The following is a 24,544-nucleotide window of genomic DNA, read 5'->3' as shown; positions in this document are numbered from 1 at the left end:
GGGGAGAGGAACATGTGGGATTAGGACAGTCGAGTTGGGGGCGAAGCCAAGGGGGAGAGTAATGAAAGAGATATCTTGATAGAGAGGGCCATTATGGGATTAGGGAGAAATCTGGTACCAAGGAAATTCCCAAGAACCCACAAGGATGACACAACCTAAGACTCCTAGCAATAGTAGAAAGGGTACCTGAACTAGCCTTCCCCTGTAATCATATTGGTGACTACCCTAATTGTCCTCATAGAGCCTTCATCTAGTAACTGATAGAAGCAGATGCAGAGATCAACAGCCAAGCACTGGGCTGAGCTCCGAAAGTCCAGGCAAAAAGAAGCAGGGATTATACGAGCAAGGGGGATCAAGATCATGACAGGAGAAACCTACAGAGACAGTTGACTCGAGCTTCTGGGAACTCATGGACTCTGGGCAGACAGCTAGGGAGCCCGTATGGCTCTCTGCTGGGTGACAGCTGTGTAGCTTGGTCTTTAGTGGGGCCCTTAGCACTAGAACTGAGACCTGTCCCTGATGCACGAGTTGGTTCTTTGGAACCTATTCCCTATGGTGTGATGCCTTGTTCAGCCTTGCAGGCAGAGGAGCTTGGTCCTGCCTCGACTTGATATGCCATGCTTTGTTGACTCCCATGGGAGGCCTTACCCCTTCTGAATGGAGACAGAGGAGTGGATGGAGGAGTGTAGAAGGGAGGGAGGAAGAAACACGAGAGGAGGAGGAAGGGGAAACTGTGGTTGATATGTAAAATTTTAAAAAGTTAAAAAAAAGAAATAGGCTAAATATAAACAATAAGCAGACTAGATTTCTTCACATGCAGAGTTTGAAAGGAGTCAGTAATCAACTGTATCCCTAATGAATAATGTTTATACTTTGTCCTTTACAGGTATAGAGGAAAGATATAGCTACTTGAATTTAGGCCAAGTTGCTTACCAGCTAAGACAAATTTCCTTGATTCTAAAACATGAAAAAGTTACAAAACCACACACTGACTAAAGCTAGATTTACAAATCAAAAATATCAACTACCAGACTATCTTCCCACTCCAATCTGTGGCAATAGAAGCACTTCAAGAAACCAAAGTTCATATCCAAAATAGTTTACAAACCACAGCTTAAAGACTGTGTTCTCTGCTAGTTCTAAATTCACTATGACTCAATTTTAAACTTACTATATGTAGTGCATGGAATGTGTCAGTTTGTGTTCGATACCATGAAAAATGAAAGGAAATCATTTTAATGGAATTCTTGAGTAGATTATGAAATGTTAAAATGTTTTCAAAACAAGGCATGGTACACAACTGTAATCCCAGCACTTTGGAGGTAAAAGCACAGGACTGGGAATTTAAGGCTTCCCAGCAAAATTAAGGCCAGCTTGGACTATGAGGCCCTGCCTCAAAAAAGACTCAAAATTGCAACTTAAAAAAAAACTGGTTCTCCCCTCCACCCCAATTTTTGTATGGTAAGTTTACTTGTATGTGCATATGTATTTGTGTGTTTGTGGTGTCTGTGTGTATGCATGTCTGACACATATGCATGTATGAGTGCACATGCACATGTGTGCTCTATGAGTGGAGGCCCAGCCCATTGATAACAGGAATCAGTCAAACCCAGAGCTTATCAATATGGCTCTTCTTGGTAGGCAACTTGCTCTGGCGATCCCACCTCTACCCTTTGAATTTAGAATCACAAGTGGGTGGGTTACCACCCCACCAAGCATTTCTGGGGGTTCTGGGTATTTGAACTCTGGTCCTCATGGTTGCACAGCAAGTTCTTTAACCACTGATTGAGTCATCTCTTCAGCTCCAGAAGCAGCTTTCCAAGTACATTATCATTAAATATTATACAATGTCTAGAAACATTAACAATGACACTATTTATAGTCATGACTTTTAAGAATTTTATTTATTCATCCAGCTGCCACAAACTTCCTTTGGAAGTATAAATCACTGAGAACTAATTAAAAGATTTTTATCAACTTATTTCCAAATCCTATGGATGATACATTATGATTTAACTTGTGTTCATGTGTACTTGTATGTGTATGTGTGGAGATACATATCCATGTGTGCTTTGTTTGTGTAAACACAATACTAGGTGCCAGTGACAGGTGTCTTCTTCACTTTCTACCTTATATTTTTGAGACAGGGTCCCAAAACCCTGAACCTGGAGTTTCCAATTTAGCTAGACTGGCTGGTCAACAAACCCTAAGGATTTTCCTGGCTCCATCTCCTCGGTATGGGATCACAAACACAAACTAACATACCCAGTTTTTGTTGTTGTTTGTTTGTTTGTTTTAACATGAGTGCTGGACTGAACTCAAGTTCCCGTTCTTGTTTTGCAAGCATTTTACTGACTGAACATCTCCCCAGCCCTTTTGAATGTTTTCAAGCATGAAAAAAAGGGAGGGATATTGGGAGGTGGGGAGAGAGAGCTCGGGAAGGAGGGAGAGATTGATTGTTTTCCTACCTTATTTTTTCAGTGTAACATCAATCCTGGACTAGCTAGTCAAAAGCCCCTGAACTCACCTGTCTCCATCTCCCAAACTCTGGGTTTAGAGCACACTGCCACATGCAGCTATTACTCGGATATGGGGATCTGAACAGAAATCATTATGCTTATGTAGCAAGTACTTTACCCACTGTCTTAGTTATGGTTTCTACTGCTGTGAAGAGACACTGCAACCACAGCAACTCTTCTTAAAAGAAAAACATTTAATTGAGGTGGCAGCTTACAGTTCAGACATTCAGCCCATTGTCATCATGGCATAACATGGTGGTGTGCAGGCAGACATGGAGCTGGAGATGTAGCTGAGAGTTCTATATCTTGCACAGACAACAAGAAGTGGTCTGAGACATTGGGTGTGGCTTGAGCACATATGAGACCTCAAAGTGACACACTTCCTCCAACAAGGCCACACCTCTCAATAGTGCCACTCCATTTGGGGGCCATTTTTTTTCAAATCACCACACCTACTGAGCCATCTCTTCAGCCCATTTTGGTTGATTTATTTATTTGTCTTTTGCTTGTTTGGTTTGTCTGCTTTTAGAAAGAGTCCCATGTAGTTTAGGCTGGTCTTGCACTCACTATGTAACAGTTTACCATGAACTTCTGATCTTCCTGCCTCCACTTACCATATTAGGATTACAAGCATGTGCCACCACACTAGATTGACTTAATACTTGAACAAACTATTGTAAAAGAAAAACAAAAAAGATTCATACCTTTAGAGAGATTTTCAGATAGGCTCTCAATAATTAAAAGCAACTTATTTTCCATAACTAATCCAAATACAGCCAGCCAATGTTTTTTAAAGCACTGCAATAGATTTATTAGAGTCCATGGTGGTTTCAAGTACAGCACCTAGAAAGTATTACAAAATTATCATCTATTGATTTATTTTACCTATTATTTAAGCATACTATGTAGGAATTTCTATAAATAACCCTAATGAAAATATAGCTAGTCAAAAACTATTTTTACTTTTTTAAAGATTTTATTTATTTATTATGTATACAACATTCTGCTTCCATGTATATCAGCACACCAGAAGAGGGCACCAGATCTCATAATGGATGGTTGTGAGCCACCATGTGGTTGCTGGGAATTAAACTCAGGACCTCTGGAAGAGCAGTCAGTGATCTTAACCTCTAAGCCATCTTTCCAGCCCCCAAAACTATTTTTAAACTAAAAAGCACTAATCACAATTTTAAAGTGGTAGGTCTATTACAGATTGATTTATAAAATTCCTATTATTAACCCTTAATTTCATACCTTGTAAATACATTAAAAAAAGCAAGTTCTACTAGATAAGTAGTATAGTTTTAATCAGAAAGTTATCTCAATCTACTTTTTTCTTTTTTAAATTAATGCTTTTATTTTATGTGCACAAGTGTTTCCTGCATATATGTCTGTGTACCACATGTGTGTCTGGTCCCCATAGAGGCTAGAAGACTGCATCAGATTCCCTGATGCTGTGACTTGAACCTGGCTGGGTCCTTTGCCAAGGACAGTAAGTACTCTTATCCACTGAGCCATCACTCCAGCCCCTCAATCTTCTTTTCTATATGGTCATTTCCATAAGCAAAACAATGTAAATATTTCATACTACCAGAGGAAAAACCTATATATTAAAAACATAGAATCAAATACAACTTTCATTTGCTACACTATTACAAAAACATAGTTAATTGGTCTCTTAGTTTGGGAAGATATCAATGCCTTTTTCTAAATCATTCATATTTCTATGAAATATCCAATTAATACCAATCCTCTTAAATCTTTTTTTGGAGCAGCATTTGATAATACTAAGCACCAACCATATCACACTGGCAAGTTTTAGAATCTTGTTGAACAGCTAAAATAAAGACATAAACTACAATTAATGGACGATAACGTTTCTCCTAGTAACTAATGTGAATATGAAGCAAGTATTAAACTAAGTTTTACAGCTGGGCAATGGTAGTGCATGCCTTTAATCCCAGCACTTCAGAGGCAGTGACAGGTAGATCTCTGTGTGTTCCAAGCCTGCAAAGCAAGTTCCAGGACAGCCAGGACTGTTACACAGAGAAACCCTGTCTCAAAGAAACAAAAACCAAAGCAAAACAAAATAAACTAAGTTTACAAGTATGCTTGCTAAATTTGGTGTTTCATTTAACTGTAGAAAAGACGTTAAGCTAAAGAAATTCATGCGTAAGTCAAATATACAGCCGGGTACGGTAGTGTACACTTTAAATCCCAGCACTCGGGAGGCAGATTGCTGTGATTTTGAGGTCCACCTGGTCTAAAGAGCAAATTCCAAAACAGCCTGGGCTACAAAGAGAAACTGCCTCAAAACACACACATTCTCTCTCTCTCTCTCTCTCTCTCTCTCTCTCTCTCTCTCTCTCTCTCTCTCTCTAATAAAGACTTCTGTCATACATTTTGAACAAATCAAATTAAATGAGCAAAGTATTTACATATTATTTATTTTTGGAGACAGGGTCTCTTTTATCTCATGATCGATCACTGCATAGCCAAAAATAATCTTGAACTACTGATCCTCTTATATTTACTTTCAAGTGCTAGGATTATAGGCATGTGTCACACTACACACGATTTATGTGGCATTGGGAATAAAACCTGTGGCCTCAGGTATGCTAGGCAACCACTCTACCAACTGAGTTATATCTCTAGTCCTTGTGCAAGAAATCTCAGGATTCAATTTAAGCTCTAGCAGGTCAATATATCAAATATTTATACTAGATGCACAATAACTTTTAGTTAATTTAAAACAAACAAAGAATCTTCCCTTGGAGTATGTCTTCTTTCTCATTTTTCCTTAATATATCTACTTTTGCTCTGTTCAAAATAAAAAAAACACTACACAGTCCTAATATTTAAGAAATGTTCATCATATAATTATCACAAAGTTATTGCAAGGCCAGCAAGATGGTCCAGCAAATTAAGACACTTGCCACCAAGCCTGACAACCTGGGCTTAATCATGATAGGGAGAACCAATTCCTGCCAAGTTGTCCTCTGACTTCTACAGGAACACCACGGCAAACACCTACCTGCACACGTACATACACTTGTGCAAACACATATACAAAACATGTAAAATCAATTAAAAAATTTTTAAGATATTGTAAAACTAGAGAAAAGGTTATATGGATTACTGTAAACTTTTTAATTTACACAAATATCTTCTAAAGTAACAAATCATCAATAAAAAAAAAGAAATCTCAACTAATACAGTTAACGAGGTACCTCCATCCAAAGATTTCCAAAAGCAATTTTCATTTCTGTTTCTAATATTGAAGATAAAGCTGTCCCAAGAGATTTTTCAAGATCACATATAATCCGTTCAAGTAGAATGGATAGTGCAGAATTTGTAGATTCTTCCTTAGATGGCTCCTCTACAGGTGCTGCTTCTTTAAGACAAAATTTAGGCTTTACTTAGTTTTATTCTGAAACAGGGTTTCCCACAGGTCTCAAAGTTATTGTGTAACTGAGGATGACCTTGGTCTTCTGACCGTCTTGTCTATACTTCCCAGTGCTGGGATTACAGGCATGTATCACCATTTTAGGTTGATATGGTACTGCTAGGTCCTATGCTCGTGCAGGAAAGTACTTCATCAGCTGAACTACATGCCTAGTCCTCACTCAGGATTTTTGACAATAAACAAACAAACAAAAAAAACCAAAAACCTTAATTTCTTTTTTTTTCCAAGACAGGGTTTCTCTGTGGCTTTGGAGGCTGTCCTGGAACTAGCTCTTGTAGACTAGGCTGGTCTCGAATTCACAGAGATCCACCTGCCTCTGCCTCCCAAGGGCTGAGATTAAAGGTATGCGCTACCAACACCGGCTCTTAAATTTTTTTTTTTTTTTACTCAAATGGAAATATGAAAAAAACATGTTATTTTAACTAAATTGAATTTTACTACTTTTTTTGGTGTATGTAGCAAACATCCATTGAACCATGTCACTGGCCTCATTTTACATATTTTTATTTATTGCCCATCTCTTAACATTAAGGCATTGTTTTTTTTTATTACTAAAGAAATCAAAACAAAGAAAAACCCAGTAAGCAAAAGAATAACAAAACGAAACAAAAAGTACCCCCCTCACACACACAGAGAGTCCATTCTGTGTTAGTCAACTACTCCTATACATTGGGCCTGTCCTGGAGTGTGTTATACCCAGTGAGACTCCATTGGAGAAAATGAATTTTCTCTTTCCCAGCAGGTATCAACTGCAAATAGTTCTTTGCTCAGGGTGGTTAGAGGAGGAAATTTGTGTCCACTTCTCCTTCTCAGCGTTGAGATGGTTTTTTGTTTGCTTTTGTTTTGCCAAGATAAGAGTTTCTCTGTAGCTTCTGGATCCTTTCCTGGAACTTGCTCTGTAGACCAAGCTGGCCTTGAACTCAGAGATCTGCCTGCCTCTGCCTCCTGAGTGTTGGGTATAAAGGTGTGTGCCACCACCTGGCCTGCAATTTTTTAACTACCTAACAGTTATATCAAAATTGGTTTTCTTCCCCATAACAGTGCATATTTCAACCCATATCAATAAAGTGTTTTAAAAGGATGAAAGCTTTTGGCTCATATATATTCTTGTCATCCTCTTTTAAAATCAGCTTTTATAAGTTCAGTAGTTACCATTTCATTAACATTATACTTTTATATTTAAAAAATAACTCTAAATTTCTTATAGCAAAATTTAAATATTAAATGACTTATCTCTACAAACACCTGCTAAGAATTTAAAATGACAGTAATATAACTGGCAAACTGAAAGTTTACTCCTGAAAAACCATAAACTAAAATATCCTGTAATTCCTCCCAAATGTCATTTTGAAGATCATGTCAAAAATATACTATTTTCTAAAAGGGAAGTAAGCAGTATTTATGAGTGCATTCATTATTTATACAATTACCTATAACAGTATATTTAATGTAAAAAAAACAATGACTTTCCCCACAGAGGAGAAGAGAGCAGAAAAAGTGGTCAGATCCCTGGAGCTAGAGTTGTCTGTGGATGCTGGCAACCGAACTCTGGTCCTGTGAAAGAACTGGAAGTGGTCCTAAGCACTGAGGGAAAGTTTCCCACAGAGCGGGAAGTTGGGATACACTTATAAACAGTGCCATGCAATGTAACATTCCATCAAATACCAAGTCACAGAATAGTCCATTCTAATAAAAAAAAAGCAGTATTGCCTTTATATCAGAGTGTAAGAAAAAACTAACTCCCCCAGCCAAAAAAAAAAAAAAAAAGGCCAGGTGGTGGTGGTACATATCTTTAATCCCAGCACTTGGGAGTCAGAGGCAGGCAAAGCTCTGTGAGTTCAAAACCAGCCTGGTCTATAGAATGAGTTCCAGTACAGGCTCCAAAGCTACACAGAGAAACCATGTCTCAAAAAAACAAACAAAAAAAAAAACATTTACTTTATTAGAGTTGTATGTTATTTGTTTTTTCTGTATTAATAAAGGTTTAGGAATATAAAGCTAATTTAACAAAAATACTAAAAACTTCCACTTCAAAAGAGTATTTCCCACAGCTATTAATAATTATTAATTGTTAGTATATTAAGATATACTTTACATGGTGCAAGTTATCATGTCTGCAATGATTATAAATAGGTAAAAAATAAGTGCAAGAAAATGGATAAAAATAAAATTAATTGGTGCCAGTATATGGCCATGGACAGCAATAATAGTAATGTTTGCTTTCACATTTTTATAATTTTCATTTACTATATGAATAAGCATTCTAAACTTACTATTATTTTAAATGTACTAGATGAAAATTTATTATTCGTTTCAAATGTTGCCAAAAATATTAGTACACGAGATGTATTTCTAATCATTCTTAGTAAAACTATTACCTGCTTTCAACTGCTGCTTAGAAACACAAGGCTGATGACACATATTTGTGTTGAGAGCTAAAGTTATTATCTCTGCATCCAATTCTTCTTTACTGAGTGACTTCACACCACTCATCAGGCCTTTACTTCTTAAATTTCTATCATCCCTAAACGTGTGATTAGGAAAAAAAAATTTTTTTAAATTTCAACTATATCAATTCAAACACACAGGTTATCAATATAAACATTGAAAATGGTTAACAAGTTTAGAAATGAACTTAATAAAAGCATTTATATGGGACTGAAGGAATTGCTCAGTGGTTAAGAGTACTTCCTGCTCATCCAGAACACCAGATGCCCCTGGTCTCTGAGAGTACCTGCACTTACACCCACAGACCCATACATACACAAAATTAAAAACTGCAAAACTTAAACTAAAAAAAAAAAGATGAACACTTAGATTACTTGGAGCCTCTATAAACTTCTCTTTAAGCACTAGTATAGTCCACAAATTTCGAATGCTGCTTTTCAATTTTCATTCAGTATTTGTACGCATGCACGCACATGTCACATGCATGGGTGCCCACAGAGGCCAGGAGAAGCTGTCAGACTCCTTGGAACTGGAATTCTAGGTAGCTAGCTGTAAGCTGCCCAGTGTCAGGTTGGAAACCAAACTCAAGTCTTAAGCTTTGTCTTAAGAAACAAGAAAAAGGGGGGAAGAAATGTAATAACAGTACTATCTGGAATGATGGAAACGTTTTATATATTGAAAGAAACATGAACTATGGCACTGTATCAATTTGATAATGCTAATAGTTACTAATATATTGTGCATTACATTATAAGTACATTTTTTCTTTAAAACAAAGAACCATGGAAAAAATAATCAAGCTAGAGAGGAAGTGAATAAAGATACAGACGACACAAAGAATTTCAGGCTCTTAATAACTGTTGTAGCTACATTAGGGTTTCATTCCTCCCTTCTAGAACTGTAAATTGAGTCTAGGGCCTCATGGATGCTAATAAGTGCTCTGCTGCTCAACTATATTCCCAGCCTCAGAGTTTATTTCTTCTTCACTTTGAATATTGTTGGAATTCTCCATAATGTAAATCTTTTTAAAAACAAGGAAGTACCATTTTAATTTTGAGAAGAATTAGTACTGTGAGTGTGTAAGTAGAAAGCATGATGGTGTTAAAAGTAGAAAAGGGGGAAAGTAGCATGTTTTAATGTGTGGTCATGGCAGGGAGATAACAAGGAGACCCAGCAGAACAAAGCATCAAAGTAAGTTCTTTTCATACTGAAGTGTGAGATAGCAGTGAGCATCTACAGTACTCCACATAGGGCTTTGGAAAGATAGAATGTGGCCATTTTTCACTCACCTAAAAAAATAGTTTAGATTAGGCAGAGCTCAGGGAATCCTGAGGAAGAGAGGCAAGAAGGATTGAGCCAGAGGGGTCAAAGGCACCACAAGAAAACAGCCCACACAATCAATTAACCAGGGCTCATAGGAGCTCATAGAGACTGAAGCAACAAATAGGGAGCCCATATGAGTCTGGTCTAGGTCTCCTGCATACATGTGTAGCTTGGTATTCTTGTGGGACTCCTGACAGTGGGAGCAGGTGCTATTTCTGACTCTTTTGCTTGCTTTTGGGATCTTTTTCTTCCTCCTGGGTTGTCTCATCCAGCCTTATATGAGGGAATGTGCCTAGTCTTATTGCAACTTGATATGCCATATTTGGTTGATATTCCTGAGAATATCAACTGACGGGAAATAGAGGAGGAGTGGATCTAGGGGAGAGAAGACGTGGGGGTGGGGGTGGGGGGCGGGAGGTGGCACAGAACTGGGAGAAGAGGGAAGGGAAACTGGGGTTGGGACGTAATACATGAGAGAAGAATAAAAAAAAATATTTAGAAGGAAAAACCAAGAGTTCACTTTTTTTAATGATGATAGATTTCAAATGTCTTCAATATACAATTAACTATGAAATAAGTAGGTGAGTATATTAGTCTGGAGCTTAGAAAAATCATATGAACTAGAGATATTAAATGATTTCAGATTCCAGACAGTAAATCTAAGTGAAACACTTCAAATAATCCATAGTACCGGGCGGTGGTGGAGCACACCTTTAGTCCCAGCACTTGGGAGGCAGAGGCAGGTGGACCTCTGTGAGTCCAGCCTGGTCTACAGAGTTTAAGTTCCAGGAAAGGCTCCTAAGTTACACAGAGAAAGCCTGTCTGGAACCCTCTCCCCCCAAAAAGACCCATAGCAGTAGATTCTGATTCCAGATCCTGTCTCATGAGGAGTCTGCCTTCTCATCTTCTCTTTAAATGAAATTTGTTTTCCAAACCTTCAAAGAAAATAATGCACAGTATATTGTGTTGCATTTTTCCTATTGCTACTATTAACAGCTGATAGTAACATCAACACATCAGTATCCGTGCAACCAAACAGATGCATCCTCACAATAGGTACAAGTAGATAGATGACTTATACAACATACATTATCATCACTTAAAGAAAAATCATGTTGAGTGTAGAAGCACATACCTTTTATTCCCACTACCGAGGGCACAGAGGCAGGTGGATCTTTGTGAGTTTGATGCCAACCTGCTCTACATAAGAGTTCTAGGCTAGCCAAACAGTGGTGGCTCGTACCTTTAATCCTTGCACTTGGGAGGCAGAGGCAGCTGAAAAGGCCAGCCTGGTCTACAGAGAGAATTACAGGACAGCCAGGATTACAAAGAGAAACCCTGTCTCAATAAGTCAAAAAGAGAAAGTTCTAGGCCAACCAGGGTTACATGGTTACATGAGCTATATACAGGCCAACATGGGCTACATAATTATCTTGTCTCAATTAAAAAAAAAAAAAAAAGATTTGACCACATGCAAGGCACTACTCTAATTCCTTTACATATACTATCTAATAAACCTTATAAAGCAGTTATTAATTCTTCTGCTCATTTTACACAAGGAAGCGAAGTTAGGAAAACTGTCAAGATCCATACAGCTAACAGCTAACAGACCTAGGATTCCAACCCAGGAAAATTTATTGCAAAAGAGGCATCCACAACATAATGTAACATACCCTACCCTCTCCTTGTATATAAATAAGTAACCAACTTCTTGCCTCATATGACTGAAATATTCTTTAAGATTTTGATATCAACTTTCCCCCTTCTCTCTCAAGTGTTCTGAATATTATAAAAATTAAACTGAAATAAAAGTTCATCCATTTAGTATCTCATTCCTCTGGATTCCTCTGGAATCATGTATTGTAAAAAAAAATAGCTGGATATGATTAGTGGTAGACTAAGAAATAGTGTTTGATCCTTGATTTGGGAAATAAAATTTCTAAAAATTCTTTACCATAAGCTATTATTAAAAAAAAAAAAAAAAACCACAATGACTATGACACTCACGTGCACAGAATAACAAGAGAACATGGAAATAACTCCTGGTACTGAAGACAGCATTTTAATACTCGATCATCATTGTTCTCATCACTCAACCCATCTGCAAATGTAGCAAAGATAGCTGTCAATAAGTATATTAGAAATCTAGATATTGCTTGAGCATGCTTGAAATTCCAGTATTCAAGAGGCTAAGGCAGGAAGATTGTCAGAGATTCAAAGCTAGCCTGGGCTACAGAGTGAGACCCAGGCAATGGAAAACAAAATAAAACAAAATGCTGCAGTGGGGGCAGGGAGAGCTGGGACAATAGCTCAGTCAATAAATAAGTGCCTGTTTCCTCAGAACCGTACTTTCCCATGCACAGATGCACACACGCAAACATATATATACACACATCAGAAAAATACACCAATACAAAGAAAGAAATCAGGATATCACCTGAATAATCTAGGTAATATTTACAAATTAAAAATACATAGGTTTCGAGGGAATAAAGCTACTCTGATACTACCACTGTGGATACATGTCACTATATATTTCTCCAAATATATTGTGTGGACAATGTAAACTGGGTGACAACGATGTATCAATGTGGGTTCACTGACTGTAATACATTTCTTTCTTTTCTTTTTTGGTCTGTTGAGACAGGGTCTCTCTCGGCTGTCCTAGAACTCACCATGTAGAGCAAACTGATTTCAAACTCACAAAGATCTGCCTATGTCTGCCTCCCAAGTGCTAGGATTAAAGGCATGAGCCATCACGCCTGGCTGCAATATATTTCTTCTTCTGGTGGGAGGTACTGATGATAAGAGAATGTATGGGAATAGGAAGGAAATGAGAAATTTCCATAACTACTTTTCAATTTTGCTGTTAAGCTAAAACTTGTCTAAGCATCTTTTTTTTAAAAAAAAAAAAGATTTATTTATCTATTATGTGTACAGTGTTCAGCCTGCATGTATGCCTGCAGGCCAGAGGGCACCAAATCTTATTACAGATGGTTGTGAGCCACCATGTGGTTGCTGGGAATTGTACTCAGGACTTTTGGAAGTGCTCTTAACTACTGAGCCATCTCTCCTAAGCATCTATTTTTTTTTTTTTTTTAAAAAATATATATATATATAACTGGAAAGCAGAAAACTCATTAAATAAAATGAAGACAGCAAAGCAATGTCTTCAGAGCTCTCTCAATACAGACTTCACAGTCTGCAACAATTTGTGTCTGTTTTTCCTGAACCTCTAAAACACTGCATTTAGAGGAGTACAGGAAAGGAAACATGGGCCCTTGGCAGAAAACACAAGTGATTCAGGAATGACAGCACATACTGGCACAGCACAGGAGGAAAGTAGGGAGCTCAACATCACCTTGTACCTACATAGTAAGCACGTGGTCTGCCTGTGCTGAGACCATGCCTTGAAAAACCAAAAAGAAAAAGAGAAGAGGGAGGGAGGGCAGAGAAGAGGAAAGGAACCAAAGGAAGAAGAGGGGTGGGGGGATAGAGGAAGAAAGAGAAAGGGAAGAAGGGAAAGTGCTAAAGAGAAGACAGAGAGTAATAAGAGAAGAAAGAAGGGAGAGAGGAGAGGAAGAAAAGAGGAAGAGGGAATAATAGAAAGGAAATATAGATCATTATTTAACAAGAGGAAGAAGAAATCCAAAGTTCTATAGAAGGCATAAAAAACTATATAATCAGTATCTGTGAAATACTAGAATAGCCTAAGAAAGTATAAGAAAAATAATAAAGCAAAACCAAAGACTCCCAAAATGAGCCACAAATTGTCACAATACCCTTTTCATTTCACATTCTAAGGGCTACTTAATGTCAATTTTTAAACCATTTCCTTCCAATAATACACCAGCACCCAAACAAATCTTTATCAAAGCATACCCAGGAACAACAATACTTACAAAGTTTTTGGGATGCCAGCTGTAATGACTGACCCCACAGTTTCCTATCTTGACTTTTGAGGCTGTCGTTGATGAAATGAATAGCAGGTACAGCTTTATGCTGGACATGTTTTAGTAATTTTCCTGCCTTCATTCGATCTAGCTCTTGTACAACTACCCAGGGAATTATTAACACAAGTGTGTCAAAGCCTAAAAAAGATAAAGATTTCTTAGGTTCCAACATGCATTGAGCTACTAAATCAATTTCTGTAGAAGTCAAAGTTTTCAAGTACACAGTCTCCAGACCATGTTGATGGCTTGGTGAGCAAGTACATTTGCTGCCCAGTCTAAGGACCCACATGGTGGCAGGAAAAAAAGAGACTCTTACAAGCTGTCTGTAAGCTATTCTCTAACTACCACACATATCTGGTGGCATGTGAAGAATTCAAATATTAAAAACTTCCAGATTACAGAAAGAATGAATTTAGCAAACATGAGTCCTATAATCAAGGTTCACATGAGTCCTATAATCAAGGTTCACAATGTAAACAATTTCACAATAAGCAAGTAATTTTAAAATACAATAAGTACCATCCAAAAAGCATATTTTAGATTTATAGGTTAGGATATGTTTTTTAAAAAAACCTTCAGATAATGGAATATGATTTGTGAGGAAAAAAAACAACTGTTAATATAGAATATCAACTCAAAAAAGAAAATCAGAATCTATAAATTTTTATATATACCTGGTATTTCTGTTGTCTTCAAAATTTTAACAAATTTGAGATGATTCATCAGAATATTTGTGTCAATAACAATTAAAAGTTTTTTGTCTGTGGCAGTATTTACTAGAGAAGAAGAGCAGAGTTAGAATATTTACAACACTTGATAATAAATTATAACCAAATTTGGGTATAGAAGTACAAAATAACTCATTTAACTTTAAAACCACTCTGTCTTGTAACCTTGATGGAGCAAGAGGATCAATTTACAGGATTCTCAAGCTACTGCCTATCTGATTACTTGTTGCCATGTAAATTTCTCCCCCTCAAGGGTTCCCTAGGCAGGACCCACACCTTGTTTTAGCCAGAGAGTCTGGGCAGAAGAGGGTCAAGGGATGACTTGTCTAGGTCAAGAGAAGGCAAGGTCTGATGAAGCAGGAATGCAGGAACAAACAGGGTCAAGACTAGAGAACTGCTCATAGAAATGTTTTTAGGAACATTCATAATGGAAGAAGTCCTTTAAAAAATGACTATAAAACTCTGGTTACTTCAATTCTTAATGGAAAAATACACCCCAGTAAACTCTCATAAATTGTTTGTGGGTATATTTTAATCATAAACTGACCTTCCCCAACAGTTTACTATGGTTCTAAATCCTGCCCTGCACCCCTGGTAGTTATGGATTCAAGAAATATAAATTAATTTTATTATACCCCCAATAAAATATCATTGAAAAGCTAAATATGTATAAAAGAAATATATAAAACTAGCAGTGTTATTTCATAGGACTTTTGAGAAGATCTGGTAAGTTTCTATCACAGGTTCAGGCAGAAGGTTTACAGCAGGCAGGCTGGGGTTGGCTAAAAGGTTCTGAGGACCAATAAATCAGTTCATACATGTACCATTCTTCTCATAAATCCTGATTCTTCAAAAAATGTTCTTCCCAAAAGTTATCTCTCAAAAAGCTCTCTTTAAGATTTGTCCTCAAAAGTTCTCTGCTCAAAATTTCTTTCTCTGAAAGCTCTCTCTTAAAGTTTCTAGAAGTTCTTAAAAATTCTCAGCCGGGCAGTGGTGGTGCACTCCTTTAGTCCCAGCACTTAGGAGGCAGAGGCTGATGGATCTCTGTGAGTTCGAGACCAGCCTGGTCTACAAGACCAGCCTGTTTCAGGACAGCCTCCAAAGCCACAGAGAAACCCTGTCTCGTAAAACAAAAAAACAAAGTTCTCTAAAAGTTCTTTCTAAAAATTCCCCCAAGACTCCCTTTAAAAACTCTCTAAAAGTTCCTTTTCCCCTACAAGGCTTCCAGTTATATACCCACAGACACATTTAATAACTCTGTGACAATAGGACATGCATATTCTCAGAGCCAGGAAGGCAGATAAAATCTTGACAAACGCAGAACACCTCATGTCTCAGGAGGGACATGACCAGTAAAGACGTGCTGTTAATCCATTAAAGGGAATTCTCAGCACTATATTAAAGGAAATAAACTAAGGCTATGTAGTGTGAGATCCAAAGGCTGCTGCTTCTAGACTCAATAAGCACTCTTACCACTGACACCCTGGTAAGAAGGAATTCCTTTCTCTGGAGCCTATTTGAGAATACAAAGCACCCAGTGTATATTCTGTATACAGCCAAATTCATAGTAACAAATATTCTGGAACTGATACCTAGAATATTAATTGCTACTTCTATAATAAACAATAAAGGCTCCCAGCAAGTTTCCTACTAAATCATATAGGAAAATGCTTAGAAATTTGTAAAATATGAGTACTTTAAATATGAATAAGAGGTAGTACTATAACTTTTACAGAGAATTCAAAATAGTGTCCTAATTTAGGTAATCTTATTTATTTTTATTTATTTTGAGAGAAGGAATATTTAATACTAAATAGAACAGGCTGTCGTGGAACTCTATATAGTTCAAGATAGTCTTGCACTCCTAATCCTCCTGCCTCAGCATCTCAAGTGCTGAGTCAAGAGGCATGCACAACCATGTCTGGGATTTTGAATAGTTGTTATTATCTGTTCCCAATAATAAAAATTTTAATATATTAACAAGGAAACCATGAAAATAATATCTTAGAGCAAACTGCCTTCTTCTATCTGATCAGTGCCTTTTATGATTGAAAGAACTAAAAGTTATAATTAAGAACAAGCATAAAAGACAGTTCGTAACTTGATAATTCTTGAGAAAATGTCTAATGGTCTAATAGGGTAAGAAATACACAATTATAATTTTAAAATGAGCACATTTAGCACTTTCATCTGTGCACTGTAAAACTAAATGTTAGTGCACCAATTCTTAGAAAAACACAAATCATAAAATTTAACATATAGAGTATACCAGTAGATGAATGTACATCATCTTCCACCAAGTCAATTTCCATACTCATTAACTCTCCAGAAGGAGGAACGACAGGTAAAGGCACACTTTTTCCCACACGTGCAGCATGGAGCTCTTCTACTATCTGCATCTAAATTGTAAAAGAACCCAGTGAAATATCTGAGTTACTTACTGAAGACATTTAATAAGAGAAGAAAGCAATACATCATGAAAACACCTTACAGAAATAGAGACACCACAGTAAAACATAAAGGATTTATAACCATACTGTTTTAAAATAAGTTCCTTTCTGTAGCCTCAGGCAAACAACTATTTTACTACTTTAGAATCTAACTTGCCCATCAATAAAGAGTATTACATTTTATCTATTTTCTTTAGAATTTTTATATTATTAAAATAAGTCATGTGAAGTTTCTTGCATAAAACCTAGCATACAGACATCGAAATAAGTTCATTGTCATGTCTATTCTCATCTCAAGTTACTTTTAAACAGTCAGCTTTCTCTTACCTTAATGAGTGTGAACTGACTGAGGCTACAGCTGAGTGCTAGAAAGCTTGCCTAGCATGTGTGAGCCCCTGGATTCAATCCCTGGCTCTACTAAAAACCAAAAATGTCTCATCCAATGTCTTTGAAATTTCTAATATTGTTTATCCACTATCAGAAACTAAACTCTAAATCTTTTATTATTAATTGTATTACACTTTAAAACTTCATTGCGCATTCAGGTAACACAGGAGGGTATGTGCACGAGCACCTTTACCCCCAAGTCTGGCTCTGAACTAGTAATCTTTTTTTTTTTTTAAATCCTAAGATCCTTTGCACTTTAGAAGTACTTCTCCAGTGGTATTTTTTCTAAATAAATAAATAATAAATAAACTAAAAACTGTGGCTGGGCATGGTAGTACATTCGTGTAATTCTAGCACTCAGAAGGCTGAGGCTGGAAGATCATGAATTCAAGGTTAGTCTTCTTTACAAAGCAAGAACAAGGCCAGCCTAAGTTATACAGTGAAAAACTGTCACAGATTTAAAGTTTAAAAAGAAAGAAGAAACAAGAATATATTATATCTTTAAAGCAGTCATGAACAGTCTTCTACCAAGGGGCACTGATTCCTAAGACTGGAAAATAAAAGTAACTATTACAATTAAAGGTGATCCACAATCTTGTTAACAGAAAAATACAAACTGTTGGTGAATTTTAATTTACTCAGGCAACATAAAATTGTACATGTAAATTTTATGAAGATAAACCAGAAGATTCTAGGTAGAAAATAGAGCAATAGGTAAAAAGATAAGATAATGTGGACTTTCATTTGACAAAAACAATTTCATCTTATGCATGAGTAGAAAACGGAAGAACATGTTAGTGTCACATTGCATTTTGACAACTCTAGGTATACACAAGCAAAAGCATAGCATTAAATCAAAATAAATTTAACTTGTGGCAAATGAACACCACCCTCCGTTTAAAATAGATTTGCTTATTAGAAACAAAGGCAAAAGTCAAGTAAATGTAAAGACTTCTCCCCCACCTCTGTGCTAGGATTAAACCCAGAGCCTTATACTGCTGCTAGACAAGCACTCCACCAAATGCACTAAATCCCTAGCCCCTCCAAAAGGTGTTTGATGACCTAATTAAAACTGGCAAAATGAACTTCCTAATAAATCAATATGTAGATTTTTTTTTAGTTTAAAGAGAGACATCATTGTTTTCATACTGCCAAGTTTTTTTACAGACATTTTATTAAAAGCAGGAACTGCTGAACTAGGCATCCTGGCATATACCTATAACTCCACCATTCAGGAGACCGAGTCAGGAGGTACAAGTTTAAGATCAGCCTAGGCTACATAATGAGACCCTACCCCACACCCCCTCTCTCTCTCTCTCTCTCTCTCTCTGTCTCTCTCTCTGTCTCTCTCTCTCTCTGTCTCTCTCTGTCTCTCTGTCTCTGTCTCTGTCTCTCTCTCTCTCTCTCTCTCTCTCTCACACACACACACACTCTCTCTCTCTCTCTCTCTCAAAAAAGAAGAAAGAACTGCTTGAATTTCTTTAAAATAGCCAAACCTCTTCATCTGTATCCTGGATATTCTCAGATGACAATGAGGAACATGGAGCTTCAAAATTCTGAAATGAGAAAGGATTTTGAGTTAAGCCTTATATAACAACCTCTCTGCATCTGAGTGGCCAGATATCAGAATTGGTACCCATGCTGCCCCCAACAACAACAACAAAAAACTAACAAAATCATTTACGTGTGCGTGTGCGTGTGCGTGTGCGTGTGCGTGTGCGTGTGCGTGTGCGTGTGCGTGTGCGTGTGCGTGTGCGTGTGTGTGTGTGTGTGTGTGTGTAAGTCAGAAGATAACTTGGGGGAGTTAGCTCTCTCCTTCCACCATGTGGGTCCCAAAACCAAAACCAAGTCATCAGGCTTGATGGCAAGTACCTTCACATACTGAGCCATCTTGCCAGCCCCACCACACTGACAAAAAAAAGTGTCCCCAGACACTAATAAACAACCCCAAGAGATAAAACTGCCCCCATATGAGAAATCTCCTCTAGAAGAGAAAGACCTATTCTCCCAAGTCATAAAATGTGAATCGTACTCTTTCGGGCTTTTAGTCATTAAAATACTCATCTTTAAATAATAGAATAATGCCAGGTGGTCGTGGTGCACACCTTCAATCCCAGCACTCTGGAGACAGAGGCAGGTGGATCTGTGTATGTTCCAGGCCAGCCTGGTCTACAGAACAAGTTCCAGGACAAGCTCCATGGCTACAGAGAAACACTGTCTCAAAGAAAAAAAAAGCCTCCATAAAATAACAGAATTGTATGCCACCCTAAAGAATACTCATCATAAAGATAAACAAACAGGGTTTTAGTGGCAGAAAAATTTTATTCAGAAACCACCAAACTGCTTCACAGCCCGTTGGCTAAGATCAAGTATAGAGGTCATTGAGCCATTTCTAATAGTGACTGACAAGAAAAAGAAAAAGAAAAAATCCGAGGACTGTATTACAACTAAGCAGAAAAGGTCAAAACCGCAGAATTGTATCATATACATTGAGAGCATCTCTAGAGGTCTGTATTATTTTCTGTCTTCTAACAGAGACTGAAACAAATCTTTCCATAAATTCCAACTCTATGCCATCACTTTAATATCTTATGACAAAATCTCCCTTTAAATCTTATTAAAATTTCTTTAAGGTTTTCTTAAGTTAAAAAAGTGCCAAGGAAGCTAGCTAGAGTAATCAGAACTGCTTGTAACTAGACATTCTAATACCCATGTTCTCTTCTTCAGGCTGGTTCTACTCTTTCTCTCTGACCTCACATCACTTCCAGAGAGGTGAATCAATCTATCACCTAATGTAGGAAATTCATGTTGTCTTTGAAACTTCCTAAGCCTATTGCAAATGGAAACATTAGTGGGCATTTACTAATGCTGTACCTTACTATCCTTTATTAAATACACTGAATGAGGTTAACAGTTTTAGTTACCAAAGTGACTCTAAATGGGAAAACATGACTATCTTGCTTCCTTGATTACTTCTCAGTGCCTCTCTTCCATCTACAAAATACAAAACAAAACACTAGGCTTTCCTATGAGACAGTCTTAGGCACTGTTCTATGATATGAAGCAACACCATGATCAAGGCAACTCTTACAAAAGGTGCAAAGATGACCTATGGTTCATAATACTATTATATAACCCTGGGTAGAGATTTAAGATTCTAATTTAAGATGTGATGTATAACACATGAAGTTGTATGCAGAATTGCATGTAACAAGTATGCACAGAAAAGCCCAGTGCTAAGAAAATAAGTTAAAAGTTCACACTAAAGTAACATAAAACTGGAACTCTTTGTGCAGTAGGTAGGAAGTTGATTTGCTGAAGTTCCTCTCTGTCCCAGCCAGCTTCCTCCCATTGGAAGTATATCTTCTAATAAACTGTTGCTGCTGGTAATGCTATCCTTTCTAAATAAATTTTCTCCCTTTGCTTACTACTATCTGTATGTCTCTGTCCAGTTCTTTGTCCCAGAACACAAGGACTTGGATACTGCCCTGATTCCAAAGCCAGGTGGTATCAATATCATCCTAAGGGAGCTGGAATGAAAGAGAATAAAACAAGACACAGATACATTATCTAAATAACTAAATTTGAATCAGCTCTCTATGATTATCATCAATAAGAGAAGCAACTAAAACCTGAGTATTTCAAATAGTTTTACTAAAACCAAATCCTTCATTTTATACATTACCTGGGTACGGTTTTCCTTAGAATCTGAAGAATTAATTTCTGGAGGCTCGTGGTGTTCTTTTCTTTTTCCCTCACAAACAGCCTGCTTGCATGTGGAATCTGAAAACAAGTTTCCAGCTTTGTGCCTGTTCAAATCTAATGACATCTGGGAACTTTTCAAGCATTCCCTTTCCCCCTGCTTAATCTTTGACTTACTAGAATCTGCATTAAAGACATTTTCTCCTACATGCTTCTGGAGGATGCTAGAAGATTTTTTGGGAATTTTGAAGCTGATCTTCTTCCTTCCAGATTCAAGTGGTTCCTTGTTTATATCGCTGAAGTTATAATTCTGAGGAAATTGATTTTTCTTGCATTTCTCCAATTCTTCAGAACTGTCTCTAAGTTTATTGTTCTTTTCTTTCTTGAGTTCCTTCATATTCTCCTGAATAAGTGAATGAGGCCAATTCTTTTCCTTTGTCTGGCCTTCAGCTTTAGATTTCATATCTTTGGTAATTTTAATGGTCCTATGTTTTTTTATTTCATAATCAAGCTTACTTCCAACATTTGTCAATTTACTATCTTTCAGTTTAGTATCTTTAGTTCCATTTGATGAACAACTCTGTGAAGTAACTTGATTGTTATTTGAATATGATGTTACTTGGAGTTTAGTAGGTCCTTGGGTTGAAGAACTGAATTTTGGTCTCTTTCTGGGCGTGTCAACTTCTACATTTAATCTACAAAGCAGCACAGAAACTTAGGTTTTGTTATACATACTGTTGAAACATGTCATTATATCAGAGTTAATTGGGCTGGTTCTAAACTTCTTAAAAATATAACAGAGCTGGAGAGTGTGGTGACATATTACTTATGATTTATTAAGGCTTGCCTGAGGGTTCAGAAAGCAAAGCTAGGCACAAGCCATAGAGGTCAGGCAATGGTGATACACATCTTTAATCCCAGCAGCCAAGAAGTGGGGGAACACATCTTTATTCCCAGGACTCAGGAGACAGGTAGGCAAATGGATCTCTCTGAGTTCAAGGCCACCATGGCCTACACAACAGAAGAGTAAGAGTTCAGGCCTTTGATCCCAGCACTTGGGAGTTGGAGACAGGAATGACATGACTCGGTGGAGAAAGGAATATAAAGCAGGAGGAGATAGGAACTCAGAGCTTTTGCCTCTGAGGATTCACAGAGACAGATTGTCTCTGAGGATTTGTGGTGACAGGATTGCCATTGCAGTTTGGCAGAGGTAAGAGCTACTGGCTTGGCTGCTTTGCTTCTCTGATCTTCAGCTTGAACCCCAAAATCTGTCTCTGGGTTTTTACTAATTGTGTTACAGGAGAGATGCCTCAGTGCTTATGAGTTCATACCACACATGCAGAGGGCCTGAGCTTCATTCCCAGCACCCACACTAGATAGCTCATAACTTAATGTACGCATTATACTTTTTTCTATTTTTTATTTTTTTATTTCACATTATACTTCTTATATTTATCCCCATTATTAACAAGAAATTCCTTAACTATAAAATTCTTTGAAATTTTTATCTGAAGAATGAATGAATTAAAGAAAAATAATTTCCTTGTCTCTACCATCATTCTTCACATTCTTTAGTTATAATCACATGATGGTTAATTAACATAATTTTAGAGCCATATCTATAATTTAGTAAATTAAATGTTGTTTCATAGGTTATAAACATAATCTATAAATAATTTATAAATTAGCTTCACAAACTCCCTACTGACACACATAATTAGCTATCTTATTATAATTATGTATCAAAACCAAGTCCCTGAGTTAATAATCCATACTGTGTCTGAATTCACATTTATACAACAGTTTTGATAGATTTTTTTTATTTCACTCGACTTTTTATTTACTTACTTATTTTTGACTTTTTATGACATGATTTCTCTGTGTAGCTCAGGAACTCATTCTGTAGACCAGGCTGGCCTCAAACTCAAAAGATCCGCCAGCCTCTGCCTCATGAGTGCTGGGATTAAAGGTGCCTGGCTTTTTGCTTTTTTTTCAACTTTTTCTTAACCTTCTAGTAATCTATGATATTACTAGAAATATCTGGATGCAAAACAATGCTAATCAAAGTAAATAAAAGTTTTTCCACATTTAAACATTTAGTCTTGGGCCATCAAGTTGGCTCAGTGGGTAAAAGAACTTACCACCACCAAGCCTGACAACTTGAATTCAATCCCTGGAACCCACATAGTGAAAAAAGAAAACCTACTCATGCAAGTTGTTCTCTGACCTCCATATACATACCAAGGCACACAAGCATGCCCCCAACATAAAATAAATAAATATAAAAGTAATTAAAATTTAAATAAACAAGTATTTAGTCCATGATGTTCATCATGGTGCCTTAAGATAAGGCAAGAGGATCATGAGCTCAAGATCTAACCTAGGTTACACAGCAAGCTACAGTCCAGTGTAATCCATATAGCAACACTGTTTCCCTAAATCCCAAGGGTGGATATATAACCCAATGATAGAGTGCTTGCCTAGCACACTCAAGATACTGGGGTTCCAACCTATGTACTGGGGAAATAATCTTTTAGTCTCATTAATTTAGTCTCATTAATTCTGAGCTAAAACTAAGAAGATGTCAAGAAAAAGAAAGAATTTACCTTTTCAGATCTTGTTTTCTGTTTGTATTATAGTATACAATGTCTGTATCATCTGGTTTCTGAAATTAAAAAAAAATTTACAAATACAAATTGTGTACTGTTGTTATAGTTACATCGAAGAATGGGAAACATCTGTATTCATGAATAGGCTAACAATAGTTTACTTATAATTTCTAATCATCTTGGGGCATACATTAACATCTTTATTTTATAGACAAGGCACCCAAAGCTTACATAGTTTGGCATCTTTCTGATCATCATAGTTAGTAGCACTGTCATGATACAAAATACACCTGTCCGACTCAAATCCATCATCTCTTCTATGTACTCTGAGTATCCAGACACAAAAAGATAATGGAGACATAAAGATATATATAAATAGTCTAATTATGAGGATATAGCCAAATGTCAAAGTAGGATACAGTCAGTATGTCCTAAGAATTCAAAACATCCGACACTAGAAGATAAACAGAACATATGGGAAAGATTGAAAGCAGTGATATAAATTCAGCAGGAAAAAATAAATCAGCCAAGTTGATTTAGTGGGAGAGGGATTCTGTCAAGGAGCAAAGAGAGGGAAAAGGACAGTGAAGAGAAGACAAATTGAATAGATAAGAATGGACCAAATTAAATTTGGCAGAGGACAAATAGTAAGATTGGGGGCTGGTAGTGTATGTACTCAGCAAGTGTAAGGCCTTAGGTCTGATCCCCAGCACTAGAAGACTGATATAAAAAACAATAAACTGAAACAAATTTAATCACTATCATGTACCACATAATATTTCAATCAATGACAGACCTCACCCATGTAACAGTGATTCCACGATGAAACTGGGAAAGAATGCATAGTTGCAAAAAGTCATGAGAAAAACAAACCTGGGGAGAACATAAACAACTCTCAAGAAAATGCTCGGTGAAGAATATTGCAAAAGCTTTTGCAGCTCTTAACAAGCTATGTAAAA

At 36.9% G+C, this 24,544-nt stretch overlaps 1 protein-coding gene across 8 annotated transcripts in view; it reads right to left on the bottom strand.

Moving 5' to 3' along the window:
* Swt1 (SWT1 RNA endoribonuclease homolog) overlaps positions 1-24,544 on the bottom strand; it is a 74,020-nt gene that overhangs the window by 36,106 nt on the left and 13,370 nt on the right. For 5 of the 8 annotated variants that reach the window (XR_003485685.2, XM_027417391.2, XM_027417393.2 and 2 more), the window contains exons 4-14: positions 24,387-24,458; positions 23,583-23,641; positions 20,960-21,671; positions 18,771-18,830; positions 16,707-16,836; positions 14,384-14,485; positions 13,659-13,847; positions 11,764-11,857; positions 8,364-8,509; positions 5,750-5,913; positions 3,224-3,362 (exon numbers count right to left, since the gene is read on the bottom strand). Coding sequence is in view for 7 of the 8 variants with exons in the window: in XM_027417391.2 (XP_027273192.1) it covers positions 3,224-3,362; positions 5,750-5,913; positions 8,364-8,509; positions 11,764-11,857; positions 13,659-13,847; positions 14,384-14,485; positions 16,707-16,836; positions 18,771-18,830; positions 20,960-21,671; positions 23,583-23,641; positions 24,387-24,458 (1,867 nt within the window). In the remaining variant the exon portion in view is untranslated. Of the gene's footprint in view, positions 1-3,223; positions 3,363-5,749; positions 5,914-8,363; positions 8,510-11,763; positions 11,858-13,658; positions 13,848-14,383; positions 14,486-16,706; positions 16,837-18,770; positions 18,831-20,959; positions 21,672-23,582; positions 23,642-24,381; positions 24,459-24,544 lie in introns of all 8 variants that reach the window. The other 3 variants (XM_027417390.2, XM_027417392.2, XM_027417389.2) reach the window with 3 other exon arrangements.

Source organism: Cricetulus griseus, chromosome 5, assembly GCF_003668045.3.
Source record: "Cricetulus griseus strain 17A/GY chromosome 5, alternate assembly CriGri-PICRH-1.0, whole genome shotgun sequence".
Lineage (NCBI taxonomy): Eukaryota > Metazoa > Chordata > Mammalia > Rodentia > Cricetidae > Cricetulus > Cricetulus griseus.
The sequence above is the reverse complement of the archived record's forward strand: the minus strand, read 5'-3'. Positions and strand labels throughout refer to the sequence as shown.